The 17,283-nt window shown below is 38.9% G+C and overlaps 1 protein-coding gene across 1 annotated transcript in view; it reads left to right on the top strand.

The window, feature by feature from the left end:
• Positions 1-16,619, top strand: part of adamts17 (ADAM metallopeptidase with thrombospondin type 1 motif, 17) — an 85,554-nt gene extending 68,935 nt beyond the window's left edge. Inside the window, exons 16-23 of the mRNA XM_035956709.2 lie at positions 1,781-1,861; positions 2,568-2,725; positions 4,199-4,358; positions 7,628-7,763; positions 8,279-8,483; positions 10,304-10,456; positions 11,550-11,727; positions 13,866-16,619. Of these exons, the coding sequence (XP_035812602.2) occupies positions 1,781-1,861; positions 2,568-2,725; positions 4,199-4,358; positions 7,628-7,763; positions 8,279-8,483; positions 10,304-10,456; positions 11,550-11,727; positions 13,866-14,017 (1,223 nt within the window). The 3' untranslated portion in view covers positions 14,018-16,619. The remainder of the gene's footprint in view (positions 1-1,780; positions 1,862-2,567; positions 2,726-4,198; positions 4,359-7,627; positions 7,764-8,278; positions 8,484-10,303; positions 10,457-11,549; positions 11,728-13,865) is intronic.
• The last annotated feature ends 664 nt before the right edge of the window (positions 16,620-17,283 follow it).

The following is a 17,283-nucleotide window of genomic DNA, read 5'->3' as shown; positions in this document are numbered from 1 at the left end:
TACCAACAGGTGGCGCTATATCTATGACTAAATTTTCCAGTCTGGATGTCTTCAGACTGGGCCTGGTGTTCAGCATATGAAGTTTAGCACAGATATGATCATGTCCAGCTGAGATATAAACACTTCAGTAGTCATGGCAAGACATCGAAATTCGCCGCGCCTTCACAAACTTGATGTTTGATGAAGTCACCATTTTCTCATCATCAATGTCTTAAGGCTTATGTCACAACATTTGAGATGAATATGGGCAACGGACTAACAACAGTACATCAAAGTGTAAAAAATTACATTTCCTGTTACCAGCAGGTGGTGCTATGACTGAATGTATTTCATCATATGGATGTGATCAAGGCAAGACATTGATCATACATGCAAAGTTTCAGACAGATTGGAGCATGTTCAGGGCATTTACATAGCACCTGCTGTTTCATGGTGAAGGATCAAACTTCCAGAGGCCGCCATTGCCATGCCCTTAGACTTATGTGGAACATTTTGATACCCTTTGATCACTAAGGCCTGTTGTATGTACTTTCCAAATCTGAGATGATTTGGAGTTAAGCCCTTTGAGTTTTTAGCTCTTTAAAATGATAAAATCATCAAATTTCAAACAGTCAATTCAAAATGGCGGAGTCCCTGTTAGGTTTAGGATATTGGGTGCTGCTGACTTTTTTGTTCAGCCTGACGTGCTGCATATGCCTACCAAATTTGGTAGCTGAGGGTGAAATATGCTGCCCGCAGTAGATGTTACAAATTTTCCAGGTGGCGCTATTGAGCCATTTTGGCTCACACTTGTGCAATTCCCCTAAAATATCAAATTTTTCGGCAGTCCTGATGTGTGTGCAGAGTTTCACGTGTTTTTGAGTATTTATAGGCTGCCAAATTTGAATTTCAAAAAAACTAGAAAATAATTCACAATTGGGTTTCAATAGGGTTATTACTGAAACCTGAGCGCCTTTGGTTGGTCCCTAATAATAGGAATTCCTTCCATTACAATAGAAGTAACCAAATAAGAAACGTATGGGTTTCAATAGGGTCTTTGCACCACTCGTTGCTTGGACCCTAAAAATAAACCATAGGGTTTCAATAGAGTCTTCGTACCATTTGGTGCTCAGACCCTAATAAACCCATGCATTTCAAGCGGGTCCTACACACCTTTGGTGCCCCAGACCCTAATTAAATGAACAGACTGAAATTGCTGCTGAAAATGCTGCTGCAGTCCCTTAAGGTTTATTGTGCATTATGAGAAGCTTTCAGCGCATCACAGTTGGAAACAATCATCATCTGAGTTACCATAGTTTTTCTGCCAGCAAAAACTAGCCTGACTATTCTCCTCTGACGTCCTTTGTCAACAAGGCATGTTTAAGTGCAGAACTGCCACCTACTCTATATTGCTTTTTCACACCATTCTGAATAGACTCTAGAGAGTGTGGTGTAAATTCCAGGAAGGTCACAAGTATAAGAAATACTCACACCAGTCCATCTGGCACCAACAATCATGCCATGGTCAGAGTCACTGATATCACACTTTTTCCTTCTGATGTTTGATAAATATTTCAGGATTGTATGAACTTCACTGGTGTTTTTAATAAACTATACTCAAAATATTTTGAAAAGGAGGAACAAAAATGTTACGTTTTTTGTGATCTTTAATGTAAAAGCGAAACTAGATACGGCTCTCTAAATGACTCCACTACACTCAGAGGAAAGAAAAATATGTGATAAAACAGTGTCCATGACTGTAGGCCTTTGTTTTCACCTCATGTTTTTGTCTCTTTATCAGGCTACATTGAGGCTGTGGTTATCCCTGCAGGAGCTAGGAGGATCAAAGTAGTGGAGGACAAACCTTCACATAGCTTTCTTGGTAATTCTGTCTGTGTCTTACATGGTGTCCTTAAGAATCTTGACAATTATCACTGCCAGCTTTCAGACAAATACCATGTGTCTGTGTAAATATTTGGCAGTGGGCTACAGTAAGTCTGCATTGCTTTACTGCTGCTGCATATATTCATGATTATTTGTATCTGATTTGGATGAAGTGATGGAGAACATGGTGGATTTTCTAGAAACACTGTATATGTTCAATTAGTTTAACAGATAACACTGACAGGAATGTATTAGTTAAATCCAGTATATCCACTATACTCAACTTGCATTTTAGCAGGTAAGATAATCTTTTGAGTTAAGCCACGAAGACCTCTTCATGACCAGCGTTGACTGGCTGCGGGGAAGGCATGAACATCTGATGGCATTTAGCTCTCACTCAGTATTTTCCAAAACAAGAGGATGAAGATGTTGTGTAGGCAGCGACTGACAGTGAAGGAGTTGTAGAGGATTCTGTGTCAGTGAGATATTAACATGGCCTCTGACTGTAGACCAACAGATTTGTCAGCTATATCTATGATAGGAATAGGTGGCTAAATAAGTAAAGCAACTTGATAAAAAGGACAACCAGACATTAATGTGTAACATTAGATAAACAAGATTGAGATGTACATGGACAGAATAGGTGGCAAAAATTGTATTGTGTGTGAAAATGTTATTTCTAATTTCTTGTGTATTTGTTACAGCCCTAAAAGACTCCAGTAAGAGGTCCATCAACAGTGACTGGAAGATTGAACTTCCAGGAGAGTTTGAGCTGGCTGGGACCACGGTGCGCTATGTCAGAAGGGGACTGTGGGAAAAAATGTCTGCCAAGGGACCCACCAAGACTCCCTTACACCTGATGGTAAACAGACCAGTCAGTAAGGGGTTATATCAGCTGCTGCTAATTAGCGTTAATTCCAAAAACAGACTGATCCATCCGTTATCTATACCTGCTTTATCTTGTAGAGGGTTTGTGTGCTTGTTGCAAGCTGTTTGTGTCTGTACTCTGCTAAATGCAGTTTCTGGGAGAAGGTGCTCTGCTCTGTAACACCCTGTAGCTGTGAACTTTTTGTAGACCTAATCGCTTCATGTTAGGGATGTAAGGGAGCCAATATCCTTGTTAAACTTATAATTATATCAATAATTTAAGCTAATCATCTTTCTAGTTCACACTTCAGTGTTTAGATTAAACAGCTTGTGAAATATAATGTGCCACATTACAGGATTATACATATTATCCTTATAATTTTACTTATATAGCGCCAATTCACAACTTACATCATCTAAAGGCACTTCAAGCAGAGAGGTGAAGACAGAACTGTAGAGAAAAGTAGTAGATTCAAGATTCAAGACCTTTATTTGTCACAAACAGTAATATCTTTTGATATGGAAACCATTATATAAAATGTTTTACTATATTGGGTATCAGGAAACACTTATACATCGATGCAGTATTATATCTTGTATACACCTTGACAACTTTTAGATGTATACATTCAGTCGCATAGTATTCAGTACAACACTTCTGCCACTTATTCTGCCTTTACAAAGCTTAGAGCAGAGCTCAAAGGTTGGTTTTGATCAAACTTGCAATAGTTACTGGTGCTGTTGTAGATAACTGCATTATTTTGACATGTGTTTTGAATATTCAGATATAGAAATGATTTGGGCAAAACATTACCACCTGTCTATATATCGCACTGCAGGTCACACCAACCCACATCAGTAATATATTATTGCTAATTTAACACCACTCTGACACTGTAAATCAAAACTGAATATTGTTATCTTTGTAAAGGTTGAAGTTCTGAATGAGCTGATGTATTGGATTCCATTAGATTTTACTGATTTAACTCTTTAAATGGTCACTGAGTGTGTACCACAGCTATCACTTGCTGCGATTTACTATGTAAGTGGTAGCAACCACTGTATACTTCTCTAGGTTTACTAGCTAATGTCTACAGATAAAGGGCAGAAAACAAAACCCAGGCTGGAAAGCTTGAGGTACAGCTTCTAGTCACAGCAGCATGAAGAAGGATAGCAGATGGAGAACAAACAATTCATAAGAGAGCAGTGGACATTTTGAAGATCAGTGAGGCCAGCGAATGCAGATCAGATGTTTAGCTCCAGATCAGAAGACACAAAGTTAATGACATGTAATGGTGGTGTGGAAATGTATGGAAGTGAGAGAGAAGAGAGTAGTGGAGAGGAGCCCAGTGCATCATGGGAATCCCCTGGCAGTCTAAACCTATAGCTGCATAACTCAAGTAGAGTTCAGGTGATCCTGAGCAGCCTTAACTATAAGCTTTATCAATGTTCATGTCCATGTTCCCAGGTGCTTCTCTTTCATGACCAGAGCTATGGGATCCACTATGAGTACACAGTGTCTCTGAACACAACTCAGAGCAGGAACAGTGAGGGACAGAGAGAACCAGAGTATCTCTACATATGGACACACAGCAGCTGGCAAGACTGCACTGTCCAATGTGGAGGAGGTAAGATCTCTTTGTTTTTTGGTTGATCACAATCATATAAAACTAAGCCAAGATGTCCAAAAATGCTGACTCATTTGCCATTGCAGACATAATTATGTTGCAACGTGAAGCACTATAGAATTCCAACAATGGTTCTTTTGAAATAAGAATAATGAAGCTTTGTTCTCACTTGTGAATGTGTTCTAAATCAATTCCCTATCAAAGTGTAAAGTTCTTGTTGTTATAACATAGGATTCAACAGCATACATCCAAAGAAAAAATAAAATACAAGCATTGTTGCTATGGCAGCTGTAATTAGCTAGATGTTACTCAGTATGCTGTTTGCTCTACATGGGATGTCAAGCAGATAAAGTCAAATCCACAATAAAAAAGAGGCAAGCGGAGCTGTGATGGGCTTCCCCCAGCAGCTTCACTGACTTCTCATCCAGGGGCACTTGAACACTTCCCCACAATGAAGTTATAATATTGTTTTCTCGTAAAAAGTAGAATCCTTAATCATGATTACAAGAAAACGTTGAGTAATTTCTTTTCATCTTTGCATTGAACTGTACTGAGCAATATCCTAACAGCAGGTAGCAAAGACAATCTAAAGAGGGAGATGTTCTTAAAAAAAGCTTATAGTGACTGCTACATACATTTTGTCATTACAGTCCTATTCAATACACAGTGAATTTGTTGTATCAGACCCCTCGACTGTCTTCAACATCTGACAATGACTGGTGGTAATCCCATTGCTGGTGAAGCATGGTGGTGACTGCTTTAGGCTGTAGAGCTGCCGCTCAGCAACAAGGACTGGGATGCCGATCAGTTTTACAGAAATGAAGCCAAATCCAGAGAGGTCATTAAAGAAAACCTGTCTGACAGACTTCGAGATGGCACTCAAAGACATTTCAATGAAACCAGATAAAATAATCTCTCTTTATCCAGACATGTAAAACTTGAGACTTAACCGAGAAGACTCATAGGTCTAATTGCTACCAAGTGGAGATTGATGGGCCAAAATGGCACATTTATCAATTTAAAATAAATCTCCAACACAATGAAGTGTATGAAAGGGTCTGAATAGTTCCAATAGTTAAATCAATTGTAGATGCATCTGTGAAATTATGTCTTGCAAATTAGCAAGACACAAGTGTACCTGATCACTGTGTTGTGTAAAAAATGTCTTCACAACTTGAGGCTTCTTCTCATCTGACTCTAAGTTCTAAATCTCAAAAGGGTTTGCAGGTTCAAAAATAATAGCTGTCTAAGTCTCACCAATAAAGGCAGTAAAAAATCAAAGAGTCAATCTTCAGATTCAAAGAAGATGTTTTATTCCTCAAAGTACAGGTCAAACGCACTGAGAGATGCCCCGGGGCACGTCTGAAGACCCCAACTGATGCGTTGTCTTTTATACTGTTTGGTCTTGGTGGTTTCCACGCCCCAAGCCCAGCCTTCTTTTCATGACAAATTTACATCATCTTTTCTCAGGGACATTAGGTTTTATTCCAGCTCATCTCTCGGCCATAGTCTTTCCAGCATGACGAAAACAGGAGCATGTGTGTACTAATGCAGGCCGTGCACGTCACTTATAACAGATATAACACCTGTTATACACTTAGATAGGGAAAGCGACAGTTTCAGAGTGACCTTGAGTGCAACACCTGCTGGATAAGCAAAACAACAGAACAACAAATAATACTGATCAGAGTGGCCTTGAGTTTGTGTCTTCTCATGTTCGTGTGCTTAACGCTCAGAGGCTACCCACTACTATTAATATGATTATTGAGTACTGATTATGGATTATTTATTATTGAACACTAATTATTAGAATTTACAGATTATTGGAGTTTCACCACTACAGCTGTTTCCACAACTCACTCTGTTGGTGTTTTGGGGTTTTCCACCTCTTTTTGGGACCAGGAGGATAAGTCCTGCATTGACAAGAAGGGCACTTGTGTAATTCATGGGGCTCTTCGTAACTTCTGTAATGGGCATAAAGGGCTATCAATAGATTTAAGTGAAAACTTGTTAACAATCTAATCAGAGAATTATGTGGTAGAATATTGATCTGCTGTAGCATCTCAATTCAAAATTGTTTGTGGTCCAAAGGTTCAGCGTTGTTTAGGTCAAACATCAGAATGAAAAAATAAATTGTTAGTTACGTGGACGATGTAACAATTGCAGGTCCCAGTATCTCAATAACAATAAATATTCTGAATCCATTCACACAAAATAGTCTCCAGAGTTCACCAGAAAAACCTTTCTTTGAGTAAACTGACCTTGTTATTGATGAAAGTCAAACAAAAATGACCGGAGTAGTTAAAACTCACAGAAGACCACAGTTGATTCTACTCTTGTCAGCAAAGAAAAGGCAACTGAAGCTTCAGTCTGCACAGGCTCATAAAATGCAGACAGTGTTAGATTAGCAAAGCATGGCCTCATCTGACAAATTATTGACCTGGCTAATTCAGCAGCATATTAGACAGAGCAGGCTTTCCTCTGCGGGACACTGACACAGAGGACTAATTGTCGGACACCCTGCTAACACTGTCCAGACCAAGTCTTTTTATCCTCTCACTGCTTTGTAATTGGTGCTCAAAATATTTTACATGTATGTGAGAAGAGCACTTTGAAGTTGCAGTCTACTGCTTTTATTGAGGATTCAAGGTCAAGTGCTTCTGGATTAGTAACGAGCAAAGCAGCAAAGTGTAAGTGTGGTGTCTTGCTCTGGATGTTGCCTTGGCTCCTGTGGGTTGTGGGATGGGTCCTGTTTGGATCATGCTTGTTGTGGTGCCTCCTGTAAGACGCTCTATCAGAATGGGATCAGGAGAGGTTGGAGGTTGGGCTAAAACTTTGGGCTTCTTGTTGTGTTACTTGAGCTATACATGACTGGGGGAGACCAATGTTTCTGTCAGTGAATGCTGTTGTAATGTGGGTGTTGTCTTGGTCTAAGCAACATTTAGGGTGGAGGTACGTGTCACATCCGCATAATGATATTCACATGAATGACAGCACGGTGTTTCGCAGAAGAGCATCGCATTGCAATGAGATTCTCAGTGTTATTCACTGTACCGTACTGTGGTTTTAATTTTGTTGCTGATCAGTTTGTATTAGTACCTCAGCAGTCACAAGTGCATAATTAAAATCTGTTTATTAGGGGTACTAACTCAAACGGCTGATTACCTTATTGTCTCTAGTCTTTTCTGGATGGGTTCCTTAACCCTTTACTTTATGTGTAGTGCTGACATACAGTTTATGTGTGTATATGTGTGTTTGTTTATGTGCAGGTGAGAGAAGGACAGTGGTTTCCTGTATTCGGATAGTCAATAAAACCATGGAGGTGGTCAACGATAGTTACTGTCAACCTGAGAACCGGCCACAGCCACAAGTACGGCTCTGCAACTCCCACCCCTGCCAGTACCGGTGAGACAGACACTCGCTCACTGAGCAGTTGTTTTTGCTTTCAAGGTGGATGCCAAAATTAAAACAAATAAACTGGAAATATTCTGCAAAACCAAATAATACATTTTAATTATGTACTTGTTTACTGCGCTAACGGTGTCCAAATGTGAGGATATCACTGTCAGACAGCCACAGTCAGAAATAATATTCATAGTAGAAAAAGTAACCATGTGAGATTCTATATCAATCATAAGTACTCTACATGTTTAAATGTAAACATACACTTAGAAAACTCCATAAGCACTGTCACGTGTCAAACTGTAATGAGCAGTTAAAACATTAGTCTGAGATTTGCATTGAGTCCTGTGGGATCATAATCCAAATGTAGTTCTCTGAAGTAGACACTCAGCAGTTTTCTTGTTGCTCAAGTGTAAGAGATGCTGTAGATGTAATTTAGCAATCATGTCGCCCATTCAGACCAAAGCAAATAGATGTAGGTTCTAAACTCTCACAAACTTTGCTAATATTTTTTACAGGTGGGTGACAGGTGAATGGGGAGCCTGCTCTGTCACATGTGGTAAAGGTCTTCAGCAGAGGGAGGTGGTTTGTGTTTACCACCTACAGAATGGCTCACTTATCCACACCAGGGACCTGTACTGCCAAGGAGGAAAGCCCTCTGTCCTACAGGGCTGTGAGGGCAACCTCTGCCTCACAGTGTGGGAGGCTTCAGAGTGGTCCAAGGTACAGCACACACAGATAGGGAGGGAAGGTACTGGAATGCACTTCTACATTAAAAGTAATATGCCTAAGGCATTTTACGCAAGTATAAACACTGGTGTCAGTTAAACTATAGTCAGTGTAGATGTTACTGTCTTACATTTGAAAAAAGAGTAAGGCTCTCTAAATACATGTAGAGAACTTTGTGTTTTCCTTTGCATGTCTGCGATTATCACTTATAAGCAGAAACAAGGTTAAATCTCAAGAGCTAGTCAGGTCCATTAATATTTGGAAATTGACACAATTTTCAGCATTTCAACTCTGTACACCATCACAATGGATTTGAAATTAAACAATGCAGATATGCCTTAAGTGCAGACATTCAGCTTTAATTTGAGAGTATTTACATCCAAATCAGGTGAACAGTGAAGGAATTCCAATACATTTTAGATGTGCCCTCCACCTTTGTAAGAGACCAAAAGTAATTGGACAATTGGCTGATCAGATGTTCTATGGCCAGGAGTGTGTTATTCCTTCGTTATTTCAATTACAAGGAGCAGATAAAGGGTCTAGAGTGCATTTTAAGTGTGGTATTTGTGTTTGGAATCCGGTGAAGTCAATCTCAATATGAAGTCCAAACAGCTGGCACTATCAGTAAGGCAAACCATTATTAGGCTGAAAAACCAAAACAAACACATCAGAGAGATAGCAAAAACATTAGGTGTGGCCAAATCAACTGTTCTTAAAAAGAAAGAACGACCTGGTAAGCTTAGCAACGCCAAAAGACCTGGAAGACCATGGAAAACAAGTGTGGATGACAGAAGAATCCTTTCATTGGTCAAGAAAAGACCCTTCACAACAGTTGGTCAGATCAAGAACACTCTTCAGGAGGTAGGTGTATTTATGTCGAAGTCAACAATTAAGAGAAGACTTCACCAGAGTGAATACAGAGGGTTCAACACTAGGTGTAAACCATTGGTGAGCCTTAAAAATGGGAACGCCAGATTAGAGCCTGTGCAGTTCTGGAACAACATCCTATGGATAGATGATACCAAGATACTTGTACCAAAGTGATGGGAAGAGAAGAGTATGGAGAAGGGAAGGAAGTGCTCAAGATCCAAAGCATCATCATCAGTGAAGCATGGCGGTGGTAGTGTGATGGCGTGGGCATGGATAGCTGCCAATGGAATTGGTTCTCTTTTATTTATTGATGCTGTGACTGATGATAAAAAGGCAGGATGAATTCTGAAGTGTTTTGGGCAATATTATCTGCTCATTTTCAGCCAAATGCTTCTTTTGGTCCCTTAAAAAGATGGAGGGCACATCTAAAATGTGTGGCAATCCCTACACCGTTCCTCTGATTTGGATATTAATACCCTCAAATTAAAGCTGAAATTCTGCACTTTCTGCACATCTGGATTGCTTCATTTCATATCCACTGTGGTGATGTACAAACCTGAAATGCTGACAATTTTGTTAATGTCCAAATATTTATGGACCTGACTATGTGACACCATGACTTGTGCAACAAGTATCAATCAGCAACATAATTAAAGAGCAGAATAAAGTATCACCCAGCACTAAACTCTACAGCAGCTGCAGTTGGAGAGTCCACTGTAAGTATTTTTGTTACACCCAACATGCATTTGTTAGTCACACAACGCTGTGAGTGTGTCAGAGACACAAAATGTGCTTTCTTGACAGTGCATTAAATCAGTGTAGATGCAGTATTTTGTAACACAATGGCACTACTATGGTTCAGCTTCTTACAGTAGCAAAGTAGTGAAAACATTAATTGTTTTCCACTATTTACAGTCTATTTTTATTTTTGTCACTTTTTCCAGTGTTCATCATCTTGTGGTCAAGGTGTTCGCAGACGGACAGTGTCATGTACAAACCCTCAGGGTCTATGTGATCCTTTGTCCCAGCCAACTCAAGAGGAACAGTGTGAGGACTACTCAAAATGTTACGAATGGAAAACTGGAGACTGGTCCAAGGTATGACTTTCATCAAACCCCATGGATCTATTCTCAAAGGTCTAGTCAAATAATCACGCTCACATTCACACCTACGACAATTTAGAATCACCTGTTCACCTCAACATGTTTTTGGACTGTGGGAGGAAGCTGGAGAACCTGGAGAAAACCACGCATGCAGAGGGAGAACATGCAAACTCTGTGCAGAGAGATCCCAGGCCGGCACGCTAAGTGGGAATCTTCTAGAAGTGAGGCGACATTGCTATCCACCAAGCCACTGTGCAGCCCAAAATGAAATAGTGATAAATGATAATGGAAATTCCACAACGAAAGATCCCTGTGCAGCCCCTGTGTATAGCATGATCTTTTTAAATCCTTTTCTTTTAGCATCCACTCCATAGAGCAGCATCCTTGTATTTGCCTCTTGATGTGACCAAGGAGCAATCTGATCTGTTTCTTGGAGGTGAAATGATAATACATTGGGTCCATAGGCAGAAACGTATGGCATTGCTTGGTGGTCAACATTTGAACAACAACACGAAGAGACAATTTTAACCAATGGAAAGCCTTCCTGAGAGTGAATGAAAACAAAGCAAAGCTTTTCACTTTCTCGCAGGAACCCTCAACTGAAAATGTTGACAACCAGAGATGGCGTTTGGCCCAAGTCCCTCAACCTGTAAATTGCAAATGCAAACAGAACTTATTTATGTATACAGCTCAGTGGAAACAACAAAACACCCAAAGGTGTCTTTGAAATAGAAATTTGGGTGGTGAATCTTTGTATCTGACACAGTCATTTTAAGCTGAGAAGGCTATATTGGATATTGATCTGCACTTTACAGTCGTTATATTGTTAATGTTAATGAATGGTTAAGCTTTTAAAACTCTACACAACAATGGATGCAAAAGATGTTACAGTATGAACTCTAGCTTGGATTCTCATCTACTGTGATTTCCTTTTTGCAGCATCTCTGAATCATGATGTCCCCACAATTTTGCTGTATATCATGTTGACTAAAGAAAATCAACTGTGAAAACGTAACTTTTTTTTTTCTTCTTGAAGAGAACCACAGCATACGCAGTGAAATCTGACACCTTTCATTGGCTGTTTCAGTGTTCATCATCCTGTGGAAAGGGCCTGCAGTCACGAGTGGTCCAGTGTATGCACAAAGTGACTGGTCGTCATGGTAACGACTGCCCTGTGACACTGCGACCGCCAACCTACCGACCCTGTCACCATGGTACCTGCAATGAGAAAATTAATGTGAACACCATCACCTCCCCTAGGCTAGGTGAGACACTCGTCACAACTGCAGTTTACATTTTTCAAGTCTAAAATGCTTTGCACAATGGCAAGAAAACAGATTATAACTAGTGCTGGGCAACGATTAAAATTTTTAATCGCGTTAATCACTTGATTTTCTGCAATTAATCGCATTGTTATGAATTTAAAAATAGTGTATTCTACACTTTTATTTTAAAAGAGCTGCTATATGGACAAAATGCAATCGCATTTGGTTTGCAAACACTTTAAAGTGCTTTTTAACAGCAGTCTTCCCTTTACACAGTAGCAGTTAAAATATTTCTTGTATATCTCAACCTAAACATTAATGTAATCAAATCAAATCAAACCAAAGCTATTTGCCACGGCAAGGGCATTATTCTGTCTGGATTGTTATTAAAAACACAAGTTACCCTCAGAGTCCAGAGTCAGGATCATAGCAGGAACCTTCCCAGCAACAGCAAGTTAACATTTTTAAATCTGTATTCTTATTTTTTCTCTGAAAGGTACCAGCAGAAACATTTTTCTTTTGTCAGGGAGCAGCAGAAACAGTCTATGTTCAGTAGCAGCTGTCCCTGTTAGAGTGAGGTGAAGTGGTCAAACACACAAAAAGTACACAGCTGGTGCTGACTGTGTAGAAGACTTTTTAGTCTGTGAAGTCCATGTTTGTACTTCTTCTTTTGGCCTTTTTAGGCTTTAAAATATAAGACAGTGGAGAGTGACAGGAAACGTGAGGAGAAGAGCAAATAGACGTGGGATGGACTCGAACCCATGATCGCCGCGTTGGGGACTATAGTCCTGGTTTATATCATCACTTAAAAAAAAAAACTTCCAGTGATGCAGGTTGAGGCTCAAACTGCCGTCATTCGTTGCGATCTTAAGAACGTTCCTCAGACCAACATCTTTCACAAACCTAATCAGAATGCAGTGTATAGCTAACTGCTTTGCTGTGGCATTTGTTAGCTTGTCTTGTTTTAGTTTATCTCTATTTCTCCCACACCCTGCATCCAACCAGTCTGCCAAAGCCTCCCTCCACTGTTAGTTTGGGTGAGACATGATGACACTCATCCCAAATCCTGATCAACATCCAGCCCTCCTGTGATCCATGGTTAGTCTGTGTGTGTATTCAGAGCCAGTAGGCAGCAGACTTTCAGAATAAATATGGAGCAACCCTCTGTGATGAATGAGTGAGACTTGGCTACTATGGGCTGTAGCCAACGGCAAAATAACTACAAAAACCTGATAACTTAGCTCCAGAATTAGCTGCTGTTCCCAGCTCTCTCTCGCTCAACACACACTACTGCTGACTCTGGACCAATCAGAGGTGAGCTAACTACAATATTGCACATTCACTGACATTAGGTGAATCTCAAACTGAACAATAAACATGAAACCTCAACATCAACAACAATATTCATTCATTCATTCATTCATTTATTTTTAAAATGGGACAATTCGTATTAATGTACATTTCCATGTAAATACGAGAGATTGTAGCCACACGGCTAATTTCTATCTCAAGTCCCATTGGCAGATCAAAAATATCAGTCCGTTACAATAATATTTAACAAAAAAAACCCCCAAAAACTGCGTTTACACGCGATACAATAATTGTCGGCGTTAATTAATTAATGTGTTAATGCATTAGTAGTGCGTTCACGTGTCCAGCCCTAATTATAACTAAAGCATTCACTTCAGTTATATACTACCAGTCAAAGGTTTGGACACACCTTCTCATTTCATGGTTTTTCTTTATTTTCACGAATATTTACATTGTAGATTCTCACTGAAGGCATCAAAACTATGAATGAACACATATGGAATTATGTTTAACCAAAAAAGTGTAAAATAGGTCAAAACATATTTTATATTTTAGATTCTTCAAAATAGCCACTCTTGGCATTCTCTCGATGAGCTTCATGAGGCAGTCACCTGAAATGGTTTTCCAACAATCCTGAAGGAGCTCCCAGAGATGCTGAGCACTATAGTGTGCACACAAGTGATGTGATCTACTTTGTTGCACAGTAGCAGTTGTTTTATGAGGCAGTTTAAAATTGTATACACTGTCATTTAGCATGTTTAGAGGATTCACAGCCCATCACACCTGAAAATAGACTGACTGCCTCTCCTCCCTCCTTCACCCCACAGCTGCTCTCACCTACAAGTGCATGGGGGACCAGTGGACGGTATACTGTCGTGTAATCCAAGAGAAAAACCTCTGTCAGGACATGAGGTGGTATCAGCGCTGCTGTGAAACCTGTAGGGACTTTTATGCCAAGAAAATACTGCACAAGAGCTAATGACCAAACATACCTATTTTCTTCCTTTGTAAATGTTTTTAATGTTGTTAAATGTTGTAAAGAAAAAAAACATTTTGTATTTAAAAGAGAAAATACCAATAACATGTAGGTGTATATTTAAAAGGTGCTAATTAAGCTTAAAAAAAAAAAAAAAAGGATAAGCGAAAAACCACAATGGGTGAGCTTTATTGCACAGAAAAATTGACAAATATGTGCTTGATTTTGAAGCAGACTCCTGACAGATTTAACAGATAATATGGAATCAGAGTCTGTCTTCCTTAATTTTGCTTTCCTTTGTATTGTTTACTTTTGTCATTTTGTATTATATATTATAGGTAATTGTTGCAATTTCAAATAATTGGTAAAGTTTTTATGTAAGTAAAATTATGATACTCAAGTGTCAAGTATGCTGTAATAATGTGTACGTATGATCAGAAGTCACGGTCAGATACTGTAGGATTACAGTGAATCAACCCAGCTAATGATCAGAGACCCACTGATCTACAGGTCAGTTTGAATTGCTAATGTAGCAGAAAATGATTGAAACATACGCATCAATTTATTTTTTGTTTGCAGTCAAGCTGATGGATTTAAATAATTTCTTGCTAATAATATTGCTCAGTATTAATATTACTCTCACAAGTTTGATTAACTGTGTATTTCAGTGCAAAATTGTGTATGCAAGTGTAGTTGTTAGGCCTGTAAGATGTAGGGGGTCAGTATGAGCAACAATAAGTGACCCTCCAGGCGGGATGTCCTCATCATCTTGGCCATGTGCATCATGACAACATGTGACAAGTGTGAACATAGCAATGAACATGGATCTGCTTCTGTTACAGACCTTTAGAGATGAGCTATTTACTCATAGCTGGTGCACATAAATATTAGTAATTTTAAGTCTGATTATACAGACAAATCAAATTAAGACCTTTTACTCAAGATTTTTAGTCCATAGTAAATTTCACCATGTTGTCTGACAAAAGCAGTAAGTCCAGATACAAATTTAGCCCTGTGTACAGTGTGTGTCTCAACTGGCCAGATCACTAGTCTCATGATAGTTTGTCTTTGTTTTTTCAGGCATATGCAAAACAGGTTTGACACTACTCCTGTCCTTCTTGTGGTGGTAATGGTAATGCACATGAATCTTTTTGGTGATTTACAAAAACACCACCAGAATAATTGCTGCACTTGAACATTTTTAATCAAAAAAGTCATCAAGCTACCTTACAGCTATCTATAAACTAGGCAAACATGTTATTGAAACATGCATATGAAAGAATTTAAATTCCCAACGTACATGTGATGTAATTTTTTTATGCGTCTATGCTCTAAAACTGAGTTTTTTCATCCCCTGGAAGTTTTTAGGGTTTCGCACAGAAAAATGAGAAAGCTGCTAAAATATGTTCCAATGAAATAAAATCATGTGGAGCACGTGGGCTAATAATGTAACTTGAACCCTCATTCTGACTGGTGGCTTTTGCTTCTCTGCCTCTGTATATTGACTAAACTAAGCTGAGCTCCTCTGACACATGTTTATGAAACAGTTTCATTTTCAAAAAGGTGTCACACACACACAAGGCCCACTGTCCTGGAGCTCCAGATCTGGCCAGCACACTGATCCTATGAATACACACATGCGATGTACAAGTGCCTAATGCTGAGGGATCTTGTGTACTTTTGTGCATAAGTCGTAACACAGGTCAGAACCAGCTCCACTTACAGATGCAACAGAGACACTGCTGTTCAGTCAAGTGCTCTTTAAAATGAAATCCACCTAAGGCTACCTCCTCCTACTGCTTTCAGCTGAGGATCTCATAGAGAGGCCAACTATCCCAGCTATCAGCTGCCAGACAAGCTGCACCATTAATCTACATAACATACTATTTTTAAATGGTCAAGAATTTAACACTTTATCAGTACTAAAGATCTGAAAATATCATCATCACCCTGTGAGCCATTTTCTTTACATAAAGATGGAGTGTGTGTGTATGTGTATGTGTGTGTGTGCGCGCGTGCATGTGTGTGTGTTAATAAAATCCTCAGTCATTTCCAATAGGAAGTGTTGAGTGGTGCTATCTTATACCCAGTTTCACTACCGTGGAGTTCAGCTTGTTGTCAGTAATAATCCTATTATAACTGTTTCAGTTAACACTTACAGCTATTTGTTTTTGTTTGTTGAGAGATTATTTAATGACATTTCCTTCAACTGACCTTTCATGTCTGATGAAGTACAGATATGCTCCTGTATTGTATTTGTATTTTGTTAATTGCACATGCACCAGGTTTGGTATTAAAATGCCACTACATATATTTTTGGATTCTAATTTGGAACTTGATAAATAATTTGTGTATACTGAGATTTAACTATTTGTGAATTTTTAAGTGTTATTCACTTAGTGTCCAGTAATAATCGAACTAGACCATCAGACTGAGGAACAGCTTGAATTATAGGATCAGATTCTCTTCTGTCTCACATCAGCATTGTTTTGATTCTGTTTTATTTTATTTGACAATGAAAAATGTTATTTTACACAGGACAAAACAACCCTGTTTGACAGATTGTTAAGGTATGTGGATTTACCATTAAACAAGAATGCAAACAGCTCTTCTGTTCTTGTCTTCACAGCACAGACAGACATTGTTGAATTATTTACTTATATTGACTTTTTTAATGACTATATTCTCAGTAATGCATGTAAATACTTGAACTTGTACTTGAAACATGATTATTATACACCTTCTTCTCCTCCTAACACCCGGAATTTTCTTTGGAAGAATGAACTAATTGGTTTCAGAATGTGAATTTAACCCTTTGATGCACAACATGGGTCAAAAGTGACTCATATTCAATGTAAAATGGGTATCTCTTGACTCATGTTGTGCATCAAAGGGTTAAGGAACTCTGACATCACTGGAGTAGTGATCAGAAATCTGAACTCAATAATCCAGGTCATTAGGACCAGTATTAAAGAACACCTCACATCTGAAGTGTTTGTGGAGAAACTCACACATGAGAAAAACAATCTATTCTGTCTCTGTCATTGCAATAAAAGACAGACTTTTATCCTAAGCATATATAATTCTAAAGTCATATTTTCCTTAGTTGTCCATCTCACCTGCCTACTGGAATTAACATGCCAATTTACATGCCTTCTGTATATAAAGAACACCCACACTGCTGCTGCTCTGCTAACATGCTTCCAGAGTTGCTATGGCTTATAAAAAACTCTAAAATGGTTTCATTTTTTGTAGAAACAGACCATATC

This window comes from Amphiprion ocellaris, chromosome 1, assembly GCF_022539595.1.
Source record: "Amphiprion ocellaris isolate individual 3 ecotype Okinawa chromosome 1, ASM2253959v1, whole genome shotgun sequence".
Lineage (NCBI taxonomy): Eukaryota > Metazoa > Chordata > Actinopteri > Pomacentridae > Amphiprion > Amphiprion ocellaris.
This window is presented reverse-complemented; position numbering and strand designations above follow the sequence as displayed.